The following is a 23,096-nucleotide window of genomic DNA, read 5'->3' on the forward strand; positions in this document are numbered from 1 at the left end:
TTTGATAAAGATCGGATTGTAGCCTATCGAGATTGCGGCTTATCGTATCGCGACATTGCTGCTCGCGCTGGTCGAGATCCAATGACTGTCAGCAGAATGCGGGATCGGTGGGTTCAGGAAGGTAACACGGAACGCCGTGCTGGATCCCAACGGCCTCGTATCACTAGCAGTCGAAATGACAGGCATCTTATACGGATGGCTGTAACGGATCGTGCAGCCACGTCTCGATCCCTGAGTCAACAGATGGGGACGTTTGCAAGACAACAACCATCTGCACGAACAGTTCGACGACGTTCGGAAGCACGGACTATAATCTCTGAGACCATGGCTGCGGTTACCCTTGCCGCTGCATCACAGACAGGAGCGCCTGCGAAGGTGTACTCGACAACGAACTTGGGTGCACGAATGGCAAAACGTCATTTTTACGGATGAATCCAGGTTCTGGTTACAGCATCACTATGGTCGCATCCGTGTTTGGCGACATCGTCGTGAACGCACACTCTAAGCGTGTATTCGTCATCGCCATACTGGCGTATCACGCTGCGTGATGGTATGGGGTGCCATTGGTTGCACGTCTCTGTCACCTCTTGCTCGCATTGACGGCACTTTGAACAGTGGACGCTACATTTCAGATGCGTTACGACCCGTGGCTCTACCCTTCTTTCGATCCCTGCGAAACCCTACATTTCAGCAGGATAATGCACGACCACATGTTGCAGGTCCTGTACGGGCCTTTCTGGATACAGAAAATGTTCGACTGCTGCCCTGACCAGCACATTCTCCAGATCTCTCACCAATTGAAAACGTCTGGTCAACGGTGGCCGAGCAACTGGCTCGTCACAATGCGCCACTCACTACTCTTGATGAACTGCGGTATCGCGTTGAAGCTGCATGGACAGCTGTACCTGTACACGCCATCCAAGCTCTTTTTGACTCAATGCCCAGGCGTATCAAGGTCGTTATTACGGCCAGGGTTGGTTGTTCTGGATACTGATTTCTCAGGATCTATGCACTCAATCTGCGTGAAAATGTTATCACATCTCAGTTCTAGTATAATATATTAGTTCAATGAATACCCGTTTATCATCTGCATCTCTTCTGTGTGTAGGAATTTTAATGGCCAGTAGTGTAAATATGACGCTATTAAAATCGTAACACAAATGACTGAGTCGGCTGTACCAGTGCACAGTCAAGGAACTCAGGGTAGCGTGAATGATCCTCTTGCCGGAGTTAACAGTCACTCAAGGAAGGAAGATGAGAGTTTGACGTTCCGTCGATAACGAGGTCAGCAGAGACGGAGCAAAAGATCAGATTGCGAAAGTATGAGGAAGGAACCATCTCTCATTTGGCCTAAGTCTTACCTGCAACTGACCTTACTTGGACGTTCCATTTCATATTGTTTTGTGACGCTACGCCTAAATATCTAACCGTAGTGACTGACTAGGAGCATAAGATTAATACTGTTTCCGAAGATTACATTGTTTTCCTACTGATGTAATCTGCATTAACTTACATTTTTCTCCACTAGTGCAAGCTGCCTTTTAAGAGATCTTGTGTGTTCCTACAGTCATACATTGGCGACACTTACTCGTATCTCTGACGAGGACTCGTCATCCAGCCATCCAGGACAACGTACTGGTTTCTATTACTTAAGATATCTTTGAGCGACTCCCATACCTCGGAACCTATTCCGCATACGAGAACTGAACCGTCGATTGTTAACGATCGACAACGTAGGTGCACGCTCTCGTAAGTTGGCACTTCGAGAGAAGACTAACTACGGCGACCACAGAGCACTCTGGCCGACGCTCTGGAGCTCAGCGAGCGCCGTCTTGATTTCTGTCCGTTCCAGCAAGAGCAGACGGCCTGCAAACATCGCTTCGACTACCGGGTGAGCCAGCTTGCTACTGAGACTTTGATCCGACATGGACTACGGCCTCACACCTACCTGCTCATCCTAGCCAAAGTTATGTATACATTTATTTACTTGTGTTTTTGACTTTATCCCTTTACTGAAGTCACCGGAGGAGAGAAAATAGATTACTGTTGTTCATATCTTGCTAATGGACGAATTTACAAGAAAAGCAATCAAGCTGCTCATTGTCTCGATGATGGCTGAACAACATTTGCTCTGTACTGCCTTTTTTTATTTTGATTGTGAACCAAAAGATATTTGGGGTGGTCAGGACCGATGGTACGCCCTTTATAAGCATATCTTTCAAAAAGACAAATTATAGGTGCGGAGCAGGAGCGTCTTGTAAGACAATCACTTAATCAGTTTAGTACTTTATATTTAGCTCCTTATTCTATGGTGCAATTAAAACTACTTTGTACTTGACGTGCAATGTTGCTAGCTGCAGCTGTAAAAAATGGAAGTCGTGTTTTTTATAATTTGGCGACTGTACATGGTAGAGTGACACGAGGACTACCTTCTGACACTTTTTTTTAAGTCAGTGAAAATTTTGTGCTACTAAAATAGAAAAATATTTAACTTTTTACGAAAAGTTGAATTTTCATGCTACTCAATGTTAATTATTCCCTATCTCCTAAACCATGTATCGTACAACAACAAAATTTTAATCTTGTCATCTGTGGCATATTTAGATAAAGTTTGCAAACTTTCTGAGCAATGCAGCCTGTAATAGTGAAGAAATAAATTAAAATCTCACGTCTGACGCATAACTTTTTCCAAATCAACATCAGAAATGTAGTAAGCGACAAACCTTTTGCCTTTACATTTTTCGTGGGGTGTCAAAGCGAATTAAGTTGCGGAAAGGTTTGAATTTATTTTTAGAGCTTGTTGGAAGTGGGTGGGTGCTACAGTTTCGCCAAGACAAGAATAGTATTGTGCGTACCGTTGAAGTGCTGATGTAACTTACGCGGGGTGGGAGAAAGCAGCACCGCCGTTAGTTACATTTTCGTCTTGTGCCATGAATTTCGCGACAAATCACGAAAATCAAAATACCAAGACCATGAGACCAATACTACCAAAAGGCACCTTTTTCCCCCAACTTACCATCACTCGACGTTTTCTGTGTCCGACAGGTGGTAAACGGCGCTTATATCTGTGTCGCTAGAACTTTCAGATCTCCCCCAACGGCAATAATTAATTTGGAAACACTATCTTCCTATAAGGATTCGTTCTTCCATGCCTCCCGAATGACAGCTTTTCTATGTACAACAACATTACTCCAGTTTTCCACAGTTACTTTAGAAACAGCTTCATGTAAAAGTCTTTCCACTTCTGAAAGTCTGAATGTCTTGTTTTCACGTGCCATCTACGCCTTGATTTGGGCCTACAGTAGCTCTATAGCATTAAAGTGACAACGATAAGTAGTTAATCTAACTACAGAATGTCCATGTTTGTTGGCAACTCTATCTACACCGTATGTCGGGTGTCGTGGCTTATGTTGTGGCACAAGTTCCAATAGTTTCAATAGTTTCACTTCCTTTATTCAGTTATCGAATTGTATATTATAATGTATAATTTCGTCTTTTCTAGAAGACAGCGTTGGGGCTTTGTCCTTTACAACAGTGTGGTATGGCGCAATGTATATAATGATGTACGACGGTTTCTCCAAATTCGGTACAGGGAATTTTCAAACTATCGTAAAAAAGGTGGCGTGGTTCATTTCCTCGTGAAAATCTGAGGTTTTCTTGGACTTAAAAACACGTAAACAGCCAGGAAGAAACCCAAGGGCGGTACCTGCATGAACAACAATAATTCTGCTTCCTTTGCCAACAGGTATTGCGGTTCCTTCTTGTGATCCGTCACACCAACCTGTCTTCAGTGGATGACCAGAAATCACCCACGTTTCATCTAGCCACACTAAATCATCGAATTCAATGTCCTTTACCTGCCGCAAAAATCGGCATCGCCAAGCAGCAATATCTTGCCGTTCCAAGAGAACTGTACGACCACTTAATTTTTCGTAATTAAATCCCAGGTTTAATAAAACCAGAGGAAGAGATGACTTACTGCCAAGAAGACCAGCTTCTTCAAGCGTTTCATGCAGTTTTTGTAACGTTGGATGCTCTCTACGGTGATAATATGCATACAAATGTCTGCGAATGGCATCCTGTTCGAAAGAATCAACATTCGTCACACGTTTCTCGACGCGTCGTTTTTTCCCCGGGAGTTTCCTGACTTGGCGGTTCGGAGTTAAGATTTGAGGGCCCGGAATGTGTATTCAGTTTTTCACGTTTATAACGGTTGTTCTGCTCATTCTTAATGCTGCCGCAGTGCTCTGGACTACCTTATTTCATCTCGAAATATTGTCTTACGTTGTAGACGTATTCACGCGATTGTCCTCTCAATGCTATTCCTTGCCCAACTTTCTTCGAAGATGATTTCGGACTAGGAAGTCCAATTCGACCATGCTTTTTATTTTCGGACATTTTGTACAGAGAAGCCACTACAGTAATTCATCACAGACTCGTAGTGGAAACAAAGGACAAGCAGACACTGAGACAGTGCAGTTCACACGACACGACGCGCACAAGACCAGGTGTTAGCAGGTACTGAGCCGTGACGTGGCAACTATGCAGTGGAGGGATGCTGAACGTCAGCGTGCGATTGGCCCGCATTGTCTCACGGTCACGCGCTCGGCTAGCTGTCAGGTACAAAGTAGTTTCAATCGCACTATATATCAGTACGCGTACGGCTGTGGCGCTGTTGTCTGGTATGCTACCACTGCTAATGCAGTCTGCTCTCTACAGTGCTGTCCGTGCAGTGACTGGAAGTGGTACCCACCCGGAGGGCGACGAGTTCTTGACGGGGATGGCAGGCGCCTGGTGGGTGGGGGAGGCCGCGCCCGACGAGAGGCTGCGGTTGAGCGCCGTCAGCTGACGAGACGCCGACGACTGCGACTGGGAGAGGCTCTCGGCGCTGACGAGCACGGCGCTCTGCGACGCCGGCGACGGCAGCTGCGGCGCCTCCGGCACGCCCACGGCGCACGTCGCGCCGCCCGGCCACCCACTGCAGCAACAACAACACCCCCGCTGTAAACACGTGCACCTCCAACAACGGCACTCTGCTATTTTTATTCACAAGTATTTTTGTCACATTTAGTGGCCTTGTGAACCTCTTCTGGTTTCGAACGTTATGAGTCATCATCAGAAACAGGATCTCGAGACGAGAGGAAGACTTCACCTAGTACCGTACCGCCCAACGTGGTCACTGAAAGGTTTATTTTAAACAACCGTCATGCGTGCTACATGACTCCGTGACATGTACATTCGGACGAGATAATGGTCCTGATGATGACTCATCGCAGCCGAAACAGGTAAACCGTCAATGTATGTATTTTTCAAAATAGATCGCGTGCTCCAACTTGACAACCTCATATTTCATCTGCAACCACCACTCAGCAAGTACTTCACAGTGCGTGGCGACGTCACGTCTGCTGCCGCTATATGTTCCCCTCTTCCTTGCACCATACGCGAAAGGTACACTAGGACACTGATTGTCGATAAATATCGATATGAGCTTCAGTTTCTCTGATTTTTTAATATTTATGGCATATATTGTTCCACAGCTTCAATAAATACAGGGTGATCAAAAAGTCAGCATAAATTTGAAAACTGAATAAATCACGGAATAATGTAGATAGAGAGGTACAATTTCACACACATGCTTGGAATGACATGGGGTTTTATTAGAACCAAAAAAATACGGAAGTTCACAAAATGTCCGACAGATGGCGCTTCACCTAGCAATAATTAGCACAACAAAGTAAGACAAAGCAAAGATGATGTTCTTTACAGGAAGTGCTCAATATGTTCACCATCATTCCTCAATAATAGCTGTAGTCGAAGAATAACGTTGTGAACAGCACTGAAAAGCATCTCCGGAGTTATGGTGAGGCATTGGCGTCGGATGTCGTCTTTCAGATGTCGGTCGATCACGATACACTTGCGACTTCAGGTAACCCCAAAGCCAATAATCGCACGGACTGAGGTCTGGGGACCTGGGAGGCCAAGCATGACGAAAGTGGCGGCTGAGCACACGATCATCACCAAACGACACGCGCAAGAGATCTTTCACGCGTCTAGCAATATGGGGTGGAGCGCCATCCTCCATAAACATCGTACGTTCCAGCAGGTGTTTATCAGCCAGGCTGTGGATGATGCGATTCTGTAACATATTGGCATACCTCTCACCCGTCACGGTAGCAGTTACAAAACCAGAATCACGCATTTCCTCGAAGAAAAAAGACCCGATAACGGTAGATGTGGTAAATCCAACCCATACCGTGACTTTCTCGTCGTGCAATGGAGTTTCCACGACAGTTCTAGGATATTCGGTAGCCCAAATTCTGCAGCTGTGGGCGTTGACAGACCCTCGGAGCGTGAAATGAGCTTCGTCGGTCCACAACACGTTACTCAACCAATCGTCATCTAACGCCATCTTTTGAAACGCCCACACCGCAAATGCCCTCCGCTTCACTAAATCGCCAGGTAACAGTTCATGATGCCGATGGATTTTGCACGGATAGCATCGGAGGGTACGCCAAAGTGCTAACCAAACAGTAGTGCATGGAATGCCGGTGCGACGTGCGACTGCACGAGCGCTGACTTCCCCGTGCATAGACGAACCCGCTACGGTCTCCATTTCTTCCTGAACTGTCTCAGCTGCATTACGCCTTGTGCTCGGTCGGCCACTACGGGGTCTATCGTCTAAACAACCCGTGGCTTCGAGCTTCGAAATCATTCTCAGCACAGCTGCATTTGTCAACGGACCTTTACCCGTTCGAATCCACTTCCTATGGCGATAGGATCGTAACGCTGAACTAGCACATTCCCTATTCTGATGATATAGCTTCACTAAAAGCGTTTTTTTCAGGTAACGTCAACATGCCGCGACTGCTGGCGCATCTGATTCTCTCTCTCATTACAGCTCCTTTTATACACGATTGTCATGCGTAGTCACTCACGTTTTGCTGTCCAGCGCCATACGTCGAACATTTTTTGAACATTTGTATTTTTTTGTTTTAATAAAACCCCATGTCATTCCAAGCTTGTGTGTCAATTTGTACCTCTCCATCTACATTATTCCGTTATTTATTCAGTTTTCAAATTTATACTGACTTTTTGATCACCCAGTACATAAAAGCAGTGTAGTTTACGTTTGTATTCCACGAGAACCGTAATTCGTTCTTTTTGATGTAATTCTGTTTTTCTGTTACTAGTTTGGAGCGTGCTTTATTTTGAACTTATAACTGAGTAAAATCAAACCACTATAAACAAACATCTAGTACGAAAGTTTACATTTGTTGCGTTTCTAGGCAATACTTACTTACATTTACGGGGTCGTTTACATTATTTACGAACTCCGACATTTATCTTTGTCATACTTATCTTTTAACTGCGCAACTACCGCCTTACTGATCTATTTGTATGCCAGAGATGTAGTCTGATTACGTAGAGCTCAGTTTTGGTCTGAATTATCTATGTACTGAGAAAATTTTTATTTAATGGCCCCGTGACCCGGAGTAATTCCATCATCATGTTACAACCTTTCAGGAACGATGGAGAATGGTAATTGTATCAATTTGGGCTCTAAAATTCATACCTTAAAAGCTAGGAGCCCTTGTTCAGCACAAATGGTATGTTTCACACCAGCAAAGATGAGCAAGTGTGCCGGCCGCTGTGGCCGAGCGGTTCTAGGCGCTTCAGTCCGGGAGCGCGTGACTGCAACTGTCGTAGGTTCGAATCCTGCCTCGGGCATGGATCTGTTATGTCCTTAGGTTAGTTAGGTTTAAGTCGTTCTGAGTTCTAGGGGACTGATGACCTCAGATGTTAAGTTCCACAGTGCTCACAGCCATTTGAACCATTTAAGGAAGTGCTCACCGCTCTTAAGGTACGCCCTTTAGATCTCACGTTTACTGCATTTTTTATTGTTTTGGACCATACTACTTCCTCCCAAAATATGGAAAGCAAAAAGCTTGCAGTAGCAGAAGTCAACTGTTAGAGGTATCAGAATAGCTTTCGCTTACAACTTTCGACTCTGTGGTTTCCGGACCAGGGTCATTTACCTCAAATTGACACATTCACCGTTCTCCAACATCCCTTAAAGTTCGTAACATTATGCCTCTTAAAAATGAAGTGTTCTCTAAATTGGTGCGGAAGTACAAAATAACAAATAAAAAATTGTCGCTCTGGTGGATTACACACATAAAAAATGCATTTGTTCAGTTTTCTAGTTGTGGTTATATAATGAGACGTGTAAGTGAGTAGTTATTAGTTTGTCCGACTCTTACACGAACGTACGCTCTCTGAATTTCAGCAGTCAACGTCATTGTAATGTATAACGCGTCTTTTGCAGCGCGCTAGGATTCGTTGCGCGTTTCCGTAACGCTTCGAATAAAGCATCCCGTAACGAAATGCGCCGCTTCTGGTTAGCTTCTCTCTCTCTCTCTCTCTCTCTCTCTCTCTCTCTCTCTCTCTCTCTCTCTGTGTGTGTGTGTGTGTGTGTGTGTGTGTGTGTGTGTGTGTGTGTGTGTGTGTGTTTCGAAGACTAATGAACAGATCTCAAGAATAGGTCAAACTATTGTTTTGTAAACTACTACATTCGCTGATGAATTAAATTTCTTTAAGATTCGTCCAGTGAATCCCATTTTGGCATCTGATTCACCTGCAAGCACGTTAATGTGATCATTCAAACTTATCAACTGAAGACAAAGTCTCAGCACTTACTATGTACCTATATGTTTACTTTGACGTTGATACATCAGAATATTTTACGATCTGAAGATCACAATATCCGAAATCGGTAATAGTGAAGTGTAAAGGTTTGCGTGATCAAGACGGACCTGTAAAATAAAGTGCTTTCAAATTTAGGTCGCTCCAGGAGGTTACTACTAGGTATTTTACGACTCTTACTGTTCACACTTTTTTCTCTTTTTTTGTCAGTGGCGTAATCGGAAAGTAATGGGTGCCATAAACTATTTATCAGCAACACCTTTTATTTATTGACCTTGAGGGTTAACTGCCAGTCCTTGCAATCATCGATCATTCACAAGCTTTTCTGGATTTCACTACAGTCTTCTCACGTTATGATGTTCTTATAGGAAACAGCATCGTTCGTCAATAGCACCACGAAGCCTCCACGTTATACTATTAGATCGTTAGTATAACTCGTGAGCAGCTTCCTTTACCTTTACATCTGTCGGATCTTTTGGTGTTTAGAACGAAATGTTGCTTTCTCTCTACACAAAAGTCCCGAATCCAATAAGCAACCTGATCCGATACCAGGTAAGCTCATGTTTTGTTTACCTAACGATAGTTCAAAACTATCGCATACCTTTCTGAAGTCAAGGAACGGGGCATCAACTTGGGAGCCAATGTCTACGGCGCGGTGTATCCCAGGGACGAACGAGCGATCTGAGCTTCACATCTCTGTTTGTGGAATCCATGTCGATTTCTTACAAAGGAGCCTTTCGTTCTCAAAATTGTCAAACACGTGATCATATAACGTGTTCCGAAATTAGACCACAGATTAACGTCAGCAAAATAGGTCTATAGTTAAGTACGAAAGTTCGACGATATTTCTAGAAACTAAACTCCGAACAGGCCTTTGAAGGTCCAATGGTACCGACCGGCTTCCGTGTCATCCTCAGCCCACAGGCGGCACTAGATGCGGATATGGAGGGTCACGTGGTCAGCACACCGCTCTCCCGGCCGTACTTCAGTTTACGAGACCGAAGCCGCTACTTATCAGTCAAGTAGCTCCTCACTTTGCCTCTCAAGGGCTGAATGCACCCTGCTTGGGAACAGCTCGGCAGACAGGATGGTCACCCATCCAAGTGCTAGCCAAGCCCAACAGCGCTTAAATTAGGTGATCTGACGGGAACCGGTGTTCCCACTGCGGTAAGGCCGTTGCCTCCACGATATTTCTATTTAACGGTAATTACGTGTACTTTTTTCCTAATTGCTAAGTACCCTTCGTTGCTACAGCGATCTACGATAAACTGCTTTTAACAGAGGCCACGTTCTTACGCATAATCTCCGTAGGATCACACAGGTATCTCATCCGGTCCAGATGTCTTTCCACTATCGAGCTTGTTTTAATTTACTTTCTATTCTGCGATCACTTATCTCAAAATCTGCCAATTCGCCGTTCGTGCAACGGTTAAAAAGAGGAATAGCGTCACCATGTTCGGCGGTGGAACAATTTCGGAACACTGAATTCAGTATTTCCGCCTTCTCTCTGTCATTTCCCATTCCAGGTTATTATGGACAGTGAGTAATTAAATGTTCTAGTGGATAACATCAGAACCTCTTCATGGCTGTTCGTCGCTTACGCTATTATCGAAACGACAGGCTGTTGTAGGAAACTACGCGAAATCCAGCTTGGTGCAAATTCTAGCAGTTAACGCTGAAAGTAAACAGACGTAACGTATTGCACATAATTGGGTGGAACGACCCATTATGCTTGGGTTACATGAATTGCGATCAGTCAGAGCAAAAAGTGAGAAATCGTTAAATATCTCTGAGGGTTCGTTTGTGAGATCTAAGGCGAAATGACTACATGAAACTAATTAGCAGAAAAGATATAACACACATGAATTGGGATCAGTCAGAGCAAAAAGTGAGAAATCGTTAAATATCTCTGAGGGTTCGTTTGTGAGATCTAAGGCGAAATGACTACATGAAACTAATTAGCAGGAAAAGATATAACACACATGAATTGGGATCAGTCAGAGCAAAAAGTGAGAAATCGTTAAATATCTCTGAGGGTTCGTTTGTGAGATCTAAGGCGAAATGACTACATGAAACTAATTAGCAGGAAAAGATATAACACAGATAATTTACAGAGGTCTCTATAGATGAATATGCCTTGTCCGTCTGAGATACTTACCAGTCACGGTTAGTATGAGATGCCGACAAAAGTCAAACCAGTGCTGTTCGTAGCTACTACGGTTTCGTTTAGCAAACGCTGGCGGGTAACGGAGAAGCTTATCTAATTTGGGTGGTAGTTTCTACCACAGAGGCAGCTACTTTTACCGCTAAGAGTCCCAGAATATACTTCCCAAGAGACGTCAAGTAAAATACGAGTATTACACCCTCCCAAACTACATACGTCTCGCGAAATGACCAAACTCAGAGGAATTCGACCTCATCCAGATGCTTACGGAGGAAGCTGTTTGCTCCGAATTCAACTAGGAACTGAAACAGCAGTCCACAATCAACGTACTTACTGGGGTACAAATTATGCAACCATTTGTATCCGCCTACCGTATGCGTCATCATATTAGAAGATATTACCAATAATATAGTAGACTTTACAGATGACGTACTCCATCCTATCGCAAGAAGGATTTTTTTTCCATGCGGCCGATGATGAGATATGCTCTAACAGGCCACCGGCCTCGTAACTGATGATTCGTTAGTATCCACAGGTACCAGCATTTGCTTTCTTGGAACTGAGGTTATTACGTTCTTCTTGAAGTGTGAGGGTACTTCGCCTGACTCATATCACGCATAGGATGTGGAATAGATTTGACGTGGTTAGCTCTCTCACGGATGTGAGCAATTGTGTGAGAGAGTCGTCGACTTACGAGCCTTGTTTCGACTTGGGCCTTTCAGTGTTCTGTGGAATCCTCCTCGCTGATCCGCATCTACCATATCATCTTCACTGACTTACTACTCCTTTTATGTACTACTGTCTTCAGATTTCTTCCCTTTATACGCTACTGGCTATTAAAATTGCTACACCAAGAATAAATGCAGATGATAAACGGGTATTCATTGGACAAATATATTATACTAGAACTGACATGTGATTACATTTTCACGGAATTTGGCTGCATAGATCATGAGAAATCAGTACCCAGAACAACCACCTCTGGCCGTAATAACGGCCTTGATACGCCTGCGCATTGAGTCAAACAGAGCTTGGATGGCGTGTACAGGTACAGATGCCCATGCAACTTCAACACGATACCACAGTTCATCAAGAGTAGTGACTGGCGTATTGCGACGAGCCAGTTGCTCGGCCACCATTGACCAGACGTTTTCCATTGATGAGAGATCTGGAAAACATGCTGGCCAGGGCAGCAGTCTAACATTGTATCGAGAAAGGCCCGTACACGACCTGCAACATGCGGTTGTGCATTATCCTGCTGAAATGTAGGGTTTCGCAGGGATCGAATAGTAGAGGCACGGGTCGTAACGAATCTGAAATGTAGCGTCCACTGTTCAAAGTGCCGTCAATGCGAACAAGAGGTGACCGAGACGTGTAACCGATGGCACCCCGTACCATCACGCCGGGTGATGCGCCACTATGGCGATGACGAATACACGCTTCCTATGTGCGTTCACCGCGATGTCACCAAACACGGATGCGACCATAGTACAGGTACAGATGCCCATGCAGCTTCAACACGATACCACAGTTCATCAAGAGTAGTGACTGGCGTATTGCGACGAGCCAGTTGCTCGGCCACCATTGACCAGACGTTTTCCATTGATGAGAGATCTGGAAAACATGCTGGCCAGGGCAGCAGTCTAACATTGTATCGAGAAAGGCCCGTACACGACCTGCAACATGCGGTTGTGCATTATCCTGCTGAAATGTAGGGTTTCGCAGGGATCGAATAGTAGAGGCACGGGTCGTAACGAATCTGAAATGTAGCGTCCACTGTTCAAAGTGCCGTCAATGCGAACAAGAGGTGACCGAGACGTGTAACCGATGGCACCCCGTACCATCACGCCGGGTGATGCGCCACTATGGCGATGACGAATACACGCTTCCTATGTGCGGATGCGACCATAGTGATGCTGTAAAGAGAACCTGGATTCATCCGAAAAAATGACGTTTTGCCATTCGTGCACCCAGGTTGATCGAGTACACCATCGCAGGCGCTCCTGTCTGTGATGCAGCGTCAAGGGTAACCGCTTCCATAGTCTCCGAGCTGATAGTCCATGCTGCTGCAAACGTCGTCGAACTGTTCTTGCAAACGACCCCATCAGGGAACGATACGTGGCTGTACGATCCGTTACAGCCATGCGGATAAGATACCTGTCATCTCCACTGCTAGTGATACGAGGCCCTTGGGATCCAGCATGGCATTCCGTGTTACACTCCTGAACCCACCGATTCCATATTCTGCTAACAGTCATTGGATCTCGACCAACGCGAGCAGCAGTGTCGCGATACGATAACCGCAATCGCGGTAGGCTACAATCCGACCTTTATCAAAGTCGGAAACAAGACGATACGCATTTATCCTCCTTACACGAGGCATCACAAGTACGTTTCACCAGGCAACGCCCGTCAACTGTTGTTTGTGTATGAGAAATCGGTTGGAAACTTTCCACATATCATCACGTTGTAGGTGTCGCCACCGGCTCCAATCTTGTGTGAATGCCCTGAAAAGGTAATCATTTGCTCATCACAGCATCTTCTTGCTGTCGGTTAAATTTCGCGTCTGTAGCACGGCATCTACGTGGTGTAGCAATTTTAATAGGCAGTAATGTATTACTGACATCATTAATTCAAAGACAATATTGACAAACATGTGTATTAAAGAATTAGAAGCAATGAAGTACGAGGATCGTCTTCAAACGACTGTTCGAGTGTTAGTTCCGGTGTCTCGAATGCTGGTGGATTTTAAACCGTTGAGAGTCGCCACATGGGGATGGACAGTTTTTCTTTTTTTTTGCTTTTTTTTGTGCGAAGTGAGGCATAAAAGTCAGTGTCACACAGTGGTTACAAGTCTCAGGTTGGTGGCCACAGCCGAGAATAGCGGTCAGAGAGGCGACCTATCTGAGCGGCGCATGCGGCCAGCAGGAAACGTCAGTCGGGCGAGAGGACGCCGCCTCGTGACGTCACGCGCATCGTTCGAGGGCGACGCCGACAATGGGTCGTGTCAGCGCCGGCGCGAGGCAGGCATCGACCAACGCCGCGCTGACAGCTGCTGACACCTCCAGCTCTCCAGCGAGCAAGCACGCAGAACGCGGACGGAGCTCGCACGTTTCATGTGTGTCTGCCCTCTCCCACCTCGCGACACACGTTTCTTCACCATCAACCGTTGCACGCCAGTTTACAAGTACTACACTTCGTAAGGTAATACAATGAACCGCCAAAGAAACTGGAGTAGGCATGCATATTCAAATACAGAGATATGTCAACAGGGAGAATACGGCGCTGCGGTCTGTTACGCCTATACAGGGTGTTACAAAAAGGTACGGCCAAACACACAAAGAAAGAAAAGATATTACGTGGACATATGTCTGGAAACGCTTAACTTCCATGTTAGAGCTCATTTTAGTTTCGCCAGTATGTACTGTACTTCCTCGATTCACCGCCAGTTGGCCCAATTGAAGGAAGGTAATGTTGACTTCGGTACTTGTGTTGACATGCGAATCATTGCTCTACAGTACTAGTATCAACAGGTCTGTGTTCATCACGAACGTGGTTTTCCAGTCAGTGCAGTGTTTACAAATGCGGAGTTGGCAGATGCCCATTTGATGTATGGATTTGCACGGGGCAATAGCCGTGGCGCGGTACGTTTGTATCGAGACAGATTTCCAGAACGAAGGTGTCCCGACAGGAAGACGTTCGAAGCAATTGATCGGCGTCTTAGGCAGCACGGAACATTCCAGCCTATGACTCGCGACTGGGGACGACCTAGAACGACGAGGACACGTGCAATGGACGAGGCAATTCTTCGGGCAGTTGACATAACCCTAATGTCAGCGTCAGAGAAGTTGCTGTTGTACTAGGTAACAATGACCACGTCACTGTATGGAGAGTGCTACGGGAGAACCAGTTGTTTCCGTACCTTGTACAGCGTGTGCAGGCACTATCAGCAGATGATTGGCCTCCAAGGGTCCACTTCTGCGAATGGTTCATCCAACAATGTGTCAATCCTCATTTCAGTGCAAATGGGCTCTTTACGGATGAGGCTTCATCCCAAAGTGATCAAATTGTAAATTTTTACAATCAAAATGTGTGGGCTGACGAGAATCCGCACGCAATTGTGCAATCACGCCATCAACAGAGATTTTCTGTGAACGTTTGGGCAGGCATTGTTGGTGATGTCTCGATTGGGCCAATTGTTCTTCCACCTACGCTCAATGGAGCACGTTATCATGATTTGGTACGGGCTATTCTACCTGTGTTGCTAGAACACGTGCCTTTATAAGTACGACACAACATGTGGTTCATGCATGATGGAGCTCCTGCACATTTCAGTCGAAGTGTTCGTACGCTTCTCAACAACAGATTCGGTGACCAATGGATTGGTAGAAGTGGACCAATTCCATGGCCTCCACGCTCTCCTGACCTCAACCCCCTTGACTTTCATTTATGGGGGCATTTGAAATCTCTTGTCTATGCAACCCCGGTACCAAATGTAGATACTCTTCGTGCTCGTATTGTGGACGGCTGTGATACAATACGCCATTCTCCAGGGATGCATGGATCCTCGCTAACGTAGGACATTTTGAACATTTCCTGTAACAAAGTGTTTGAAGTCACGCTGGTACGTTCTGTTGCTGTATGTTTCTATTCCATGATTAATGTGATTTGCAGAGAAGTAATAAAATGAGCTCTAACATGTAAAGTAAGCGTTTCTGGACGCATGGCCAAATAACATATTTTCTTTGTGTGTGAGGAATGTTTCCTGAAAGTTTGTCAGTACCTTTTTGTAACACCCTGTATAAGACAACAAATGTCTGACGCACACAGACACATCTACATCTACATCTACGTGAAATGGCTCTGAGCACTATGGGACTTAACATCTATGGTCATCAGTCCCCTTGAACTTAGAACTACTTAAACCTAACTAACCTAAGGACATCACACGACACCCAGCCATCACGAGGCAGAGAAAAATCACTGACCCCGCCGGGAATCGAACCCGGGAACCCGGGCGCGGGAAGCGAGAACGCTACCGCACGACTACGTACATCTACGTGATTAATCTGCTATTCACGATAAAGTGCCTGGCAAAGGGTTCAATGAACCACCTTCATGCTGTCTCTCTACCGTTCCGCTCTCGAACGGCACGCGGGAAAAACGAGCACTTAAATTTTTCTGTGCGAGCCCTGATTTCTCTTACTTTATCGTGATGACTATTTCTCTCTATGCAGGTGCGTGCCAAAATAATGTTTCCGCCATCGGAAGGAGGAAACTGGTGATTGAAATTTCATGGGAAGATCCCGTCGCAACGAAAAACGCCTTTGTTTTAATGATTGCCACTCCAATTCACATATCATGTCTGTGACATTATCTCTGCAATTTCGCGGTAATACAAAACGAGCTGCCCTTCTTTGTACTATTTCGATGTCATCCGTCAGTCCCACCTGATGCGGATCCCACACCGCAGAGCAGTACTCCAGAATAGGGCGGACAAGCGTAGTGTAAGCAGTCTCTTTGGTAGACCTGTTGCACCTTTTAAGTGTTCTGCCAATGAATCGCTGTCTTTGGTTTGCTCTACCGACAATATTATCTATGTAATCGTTCCTATTTAAGTTATTTGTAATTGTAATCCCTAAGTATTTAGTTGAATTTACACCCTTCTGATTTGTGTGACTTATCACGTAATCGAAATTTAGCTGATTTCATTTAGTACTCATTTGAATAACTTTACACTTTTCTTTATTCAGGGTCAATTGCCACATTTCGCACCATACAGATATCTTATCTAAATCTTTTTGATCATCTGCTGACTTTACAAAACGATAAATGCCAGCATCATCTGCAAACAATCTAAGACGGCTACTCAGATTGTCTTCTATGTCGTTAATATAGGTCAGGAACAAGAGAGGGCCTATAACACTTCCTTGGGGAACGCCGGATATTATTTCTGTTTTACTCGATGACTTTCCGTCTATTAATACAAACTGTGGCCTTTCTGACAGGAAATCACGAATCCAGTCGCACAACTGAGGCGATACTCCGTAGGCACGCAGTTTGGTTAGAAGACGCTTGTGAGGAACGGTGTCGGAAGCCTTCTGAAAATCTAAAAATATGCACTTATTACTTCTTGAGTATAAAGGGCTAGTTGTGTTTCACAACAACAATATTTTCTGAAACCGGGCTGACTGTGTGTCAATAAATCGTTTTCTTCGAGGTACTTCATAATGTTCTAATAGAGTATATGTTCCAAAACGTATATAATGGCAGGTTATCAAGGTTTAAGAGAGTTTGAACGTGTTGTTGCAGTCGGCGCACGGGCTATGCGACATAGCATCACCGAGGTACCAATGACGTGGGGATTTTCCAGTACCATTTCACGAGAGTGCCGTGAATGTCAGGAATCCGGTAGAACATCAAATCTCCGACACCGCTACAGCTGAGAAAAGATCCTGTAAGAACGGGACCATCGACTAAAGAGAATCGACGAAGCTGACGCAACTGCTACCCTTCCGTAAATTGCAGCACATTTGAATGCTGGGCCATCAATAAGTATCAATGTGCGAACCGTTCAACAAAACATCATCGAAATGGGCTTTCGGAGACGAAGGGCCACTCGTGCATCGTTGATGACTGCACAACACAAACTTCTACGCCTCGACTCGGCCCGTCAGCCCGGAAGTAAGTGTCCAAGGAATAGAAAAATAACTGGAATCACTCAACAGAGGAAAGTCCACTGGACCTGAAGGGATACCAATTCGTTTTTACACAGAGTACGCGAAAGAACTTGCCCTCCTTCTAACAGCCGTATACCGCAAGTGTCTAGAGGAACGGAAGGTTCCGAATGACTAGAAAAGAGCACAGGTAGTCCCGGTCTTCAAGGAGGGTCGTCGAGCAGATGCGCAAAACTATAGATCTATATCTCTGACGTCGATCTGTTGTAGAATTTTAGAACATGTTTTTTGCTCGAGTATCATGTCGTATTTGGAAACCCGTACCAGGTCGGGTTGACGGAGGAAATAGAGAAGATCCAAAGAAGAGCGGCGCGTTTCGTCACAGGGTTATTTGGTAAGCGTGATAGCGTTACGGAGATGTTTAGCAAACTCAAGTGGCAGACTCTGCTAGAGAGGCGCTCTGCATCGCGGTGTAACTTGCTCGCCAGGTTTCGAGAGGGTGCGTTTCTGGATGAGGTATCGAATATATTGCTTCTCCCTAATTATACCTCTCGAGGAGATCACGAATGTAAAATTAGAGAGATTCGAGCGCGCACGGAAGCTTTCCGGCAGTCGTTCTTCCCGCGAACCATACGAGACTGGAACAGAAAAGGAAGGTAACGACAGTGGCACGTAAAGTGCCCTCCGCCACACACCGTTGGGTGGCTTGCGGAGTATAAATGTAGATGTAGACATAGGGTTGGGTTGCGTTGTTGTTGAGTAGGAGACCAGACAGCGAGGTCATCGGTCTCATCAGATTAGGGAAGGGCGGGGAAGGAAGGCGGCAGTGCCCTTTCACGGGAACCACCCCCGCATTTGCCTGGAGCGATTTAATGGAATCACGGAAAACCTAAATTAGGACGACCAGACGCGGGATTCAACAGTCGTCCTCCCGAATGCGAGTCCAGTGTGCTAACTACTGCGCCACCTCGCTCGGTCACATGGGACTGTTGAATGGAAACATGTTGCCTTGTCGGACGACCTCGTTTCAAATTGTGTCGAGCGGATGGGCTGGTACGGTTATGAAGACAACCTCATGAATCCATGGACCACGCGTATCAGCAGGGGACCATGTGCAGTTGGAGATATGGGACCCCTGATACGTCTAGACACGATTCTGACAGGTGACACGTACGTAGGCATCCTGTCTCATCACCTGCATCCGTTCATGTCCATTGTGCATTCCCATGGTCTCGGGCAACAATGTGACACCACATGCGTCCAGAATTGCTACAGAGTGGCTCTTCTGACTTTGAACACTTCCGCTGGCCACCAAATACCCCAGACATGAACATTATTGAGCATGTCTGCAATGCCTTGCGACGTGGTGTTCAGATCTCCATCCCCTGCAGCGTTCATAGTTTCAGTTCCCTCAAACACTATTTCAGACTTCAGTTGAGTCCATGCCGTGGCATGGGATATATGCGGCACAGCTCTGTGCTCGGGGGCCTCTACACGATATGAGGCTCTTCAAAGTAGAAGTGCGCACCAATATCCCTTCTAATGAAGTCCTTTTGGTTAATCATATTGAACTAATAAGATAGTTTCCCCTCTGAAGATATTATAACCTGACAGGTGAGGTCTGGATGCGCAGAAACGTGGATACGTCACGTAATGTGCAGACCAATAGCAGTCAGTGAGCAATAGCGTGTGCCAGAGTTCATTTCGTAGCTACTGTCCACTAAAGAGACAGCTTACACTACAGTCGTTGGTCCTCTGTTAGAATATTGCTGCGCGGTGTGGGATCCTTACCAGGTGGGACTGACGGAGGACATCGAAAGGGTGCAAAAACCGGCAGCTCGTTTTGTATTATCACGTAATAGGGGAGAGAGTGTGACAGATATGATACGCGAATTGGAATGGAAGTCATTACAGCAAAGACGTTTTTCGTCGCGGCGAGATCTTTTTACAAAATTTCAGTCACCAACTTTCTCTTCCGAATGCGAAAATATTTTGTTGAGACCATCCTACATAGGTAGGAATGATCATCAAAATAAAATACGAGAAATTAGAGCTCGAACAGAAAGGTTTAGGTGTTCGTTTTTCCCACGCGCTGTTAGGGAGTGGAATAGTAGAGAGATAGTATGATTGTGGTTCGATGAACCCTCTGCCAAGCACTTAAGTGTGAATTGCGGAGTAGTCACGTAGATGCTGCCCATATTACTTGTGTTACAGGCATAACCGCTATGTGATCACACCAGTTGCAAGTGTACAACCAAACTACCTTCGTACAGCAAATACTTCTCTCTGGCAGAGGCTTCGCTTCTCCTGCCTTGTATCTCCGACATCAGACACCTTTTAGTGAATACAACGTTCAAAAAGGCGACTAATATTCATGGGAATTACAACATAAAACAGGCAACGAGTATTCGCTGGAATTGCAGCATAAAACTGGCGACGAGTACGACGTAGGATTTTCAAAAGGTTTCCGCTAATCCTACATAACATCGAGGCAAACAACATATTTAGCGAATGCAAAGGCATAAGGACAAGTTTTGTGGCAAGAGACTAAACTGACTTGCACTTAATCTAGAATTGCACTTTCATGTTTGTGGACTGCTAACTCCGTTTTCTTTTCAGAAATATTTCTAAAAATTTCGTATACTGCTGTGACTTGATTACTCATAAATGGCTTAAGCCCATTACTGCAGCCGATGATACTGCTTCTACAGTACAGAAGAACTAGTGGTAACTATACTGGCAAAACTTTAAGTAGAACAGGAAACTACCCATGGAAATTTTAAGGTTCTGCCGCCACCGTTTCCGGTTTTCGACCGGAAAATTGAAACCCAACTACATTTCATGACCAACATTGTATCGCACATCAAGGATTAGGTGATATTTGGCGCACACAATTTCTTACTGAAGGTTGGAGGCCTGGTGTATTTAAGTTAGACCAAATACTGTGGCCTGATAGAGATCTTATGAGGTACTCATGTTATCAAAGAAATGCTATAATGACATTTTGAGTAATTCGCACATGTTTTGGCAAGCAGTATTTCGACGATTTAAGAAACGAAATCAAGGTTACAAAGAGAGGATAGCACAGTTACACGGCTTAACTACATAATTGCAATTTTCAATGTGAAAATGACAATATGAAAAACTGAAGGAAGACCGGCTTAGTTTAATGGATCTGTCTTTGCAAGACTGTTTCCCTTTATTCTGAGTACATGCACAAATGCTCGAAACGGCAGAGGCGCTTCAGTCGAAAGACGCTTCTGTTTTTACAATGCGTAAGCAGCCGGCATTTCCAGTCCATGTGCGGGGCAGTCCATATACCGGGAGATCAACAAGTCAGTATAAATTTGAAAACTTAATAAACCACGGAATAATGTAGATAGAGGGGTAAAAATTGACACACATGCTTGGAATGGCATGGGGTTTTATTAGAACCACCCTATATTGCTAGACGCGTGAAGTCTTGCGTGCGTTGTTTGGTGGTGATCGTGTGCTCAGCCGCCACTTTCGTCATGCTTGGCCTCCCAGGTCCCCAGACCTCAGTCCGTGCGATTATTGGCTTTGGGGTTACCTGAAGTCGCAAGTGTATCGTGATCGACCGACATCTCTAGGGATGCTGAAAGACAACATCCGACGCCAATGCCTCACCGTAACTCCGGACATGCTTTACAGTGCTGTTCACTATATTATTCCTCGACTACAGCTACTGTTGAGGAATGATGGTGGACATATTGAGCATTTCCTGTAAAGAACATCATCTTCGCTTTGTCTTACTTCGTTATGCTAATTATTGCTATTCTGGTCAGATGAAGCGCCATCTGTCGGACATTTTCTGAACTTTTGTATTTTTTTGGTTCTAATAAAACCCCATGTCATTCCAAGCATTTGTGTCAACTTGTGCCTCTCTATCTAAATAATTCCTTGATTTATTCTGTTTTCAAATTTGTACTGACTTTTTGATCACCCGGTATATGGACGGCCGCGCACATGGAATGGAATTGCCGGCTGCTTACGCATCGTAAAAACAGAAGCGTATTTCGACTGAAGCGCCTCTGCCGTCACAGGCCAGCAGACAGAAACAACATGTGCTAAACAGATCCAATGGAGGGAAATTAAGATCTTGAGTGCGCTGCACGGTCAGCCGCGGGCGCGAAGACAGTTTATCTTCAATGTACAACCCACTTACCGTAAAAAGTCTGGTTACAAATTCAAAGAGCGTAAAACAAAGCACATCAGGCAACTTAGTGAGAGAGGCACACAAAAGTGATTCATAATAAAAATTGTGTTGATGTTCACAACGAACATGAACCAGTCAATAAAATCACATGGGCAAGAAGCAAAACGAATGCTCTCTTTTTTCTGTAAATGACAAACCTCTATCTGTGACACTCAGAGGTAATAAATTACCATTAAAACTCCAAATTCACAGACGCTCGTCAGTCCTTTACTTAAGTACAGGCGTACAAGGAATCGAATTGGCCAGAATTAACTGAATTTCATACTTCGCTATTTAGCAACAGCGACCAACAAAATCCAGCAAATGTCTGTTTCTAACAGATGTTGGCCTTTGCCTCTGGCACGGTGTACATTTAACTCATGCAAATATTTTATCCTGTGACTCCTTTCATTATTTTATGTTGACAAGAGGCTCTTCCAGTGGACGTTTACCAGTGGCCATTAATTCTGAAGTACGCTAAATGTGATCTGGCTGCTATGTAGGCCATGGCTTGGGATAATTCTTGTTTTTGTCAATTATACATATGAGCCGCTCGGCTTCAGCTATTCTAATGTACCATTATATGGTGTAACAAGGTTCACTCCTTCTGAGGAAAATATTTTTGGAAATATCGAAACCTAGGTCAAGGGATAATAAAGCTTTGTTTAGCAACTGGTTGGCAAATTTTTTCAACCTCTTCAGATTTACGCAGTTGCTGATTCGCATCCATGTTTACGATTTTGCTTACAAGTAATTTACCAAACAAGCAAGAATAACGCCGACCGGCGTGGCCGAGCGTTTCTAGGCGCTTCAGTCTGGAACCATGCGGCCGCTACGGTCGCAGGTTCGAATCCCGCCTCGGGCGTGGATGTCTGTGATGTCTTTAGGTTAGTCAGGTTTAAGTAGTTCTAAGTTCTAGGGGACTTATGACCTCAGATGGTAAGTCCCATAGTGCTCAGAGCCATTTGAACCAAGAAAGAATTACAGTTTGAAAGGAGTATACTGCGGGCGCACTTGTATGTGGCATCCGAGTGTGATTTTTTAAACGATGTATGTCTTTGATAGCCTTTATATCGCAGACCAAGAGATACTGCTAGTATTGGAGTATGAGAACGCTGGGCGCACAATTGTAGGTAGCTGTTTGTGAGGGAAACACGATGGAGTAGGCAGTTTATGTGGTGTACTGTGCGAAGCCACCAACTCTTATATTAATTTAGGTATTTCAGTATTGTTCAACATGGAAGCAGACGTCTTCATGCTAGCAAGGTAAAGATGTTAAATAATTATGATTTCTGTTTTTGCCCGTGCTTTAGTATAGATGAGTTGGCTGATAATT

The 23,096-nt window shown here is 45.0% G+C and overlaps 1 protein-coding gene across 6 annotated transcripts in view; it reads right to left on the reverse strand.

Moving 5' to 3' along the window:
* The window catches only part of LOC126355846 (proton channel OtopLc-like), a 510,363-nt gene that overhangs the window by 199,912 nt on the left and 287,355 nt on the right, over positions 1–23,096 (reverse strand). For all 6 annotated transcript variants that reach the window (XM_050006307.1, XM_050006306.1, XM_050006310.1 and 3 more), the window contains one exon: positions 4,754–4,978. In XM_050006307.1, the coding sequence (XP_049862264.1) occupies positions 4,754–4,978 (225 nt within the window). The remainder of the gene's footprint in view (positions 1–4,753; positions 4,979–23,096) is intronic.

Source organism: Schistocerca gregaria, chromosome 3, assembly GCF_023897955.1.
Source record: "Schistocerca gregaria isolate iqSchGreg1 chromosome 3, iqSchGreg1.2, whole genome shotgun sequence".
NCBI lineage: Eukaryota > Metazoa > Arthropoda > Insecta > Orthoptera > Acrididae > Schistocerca > Schistocerca gregaria.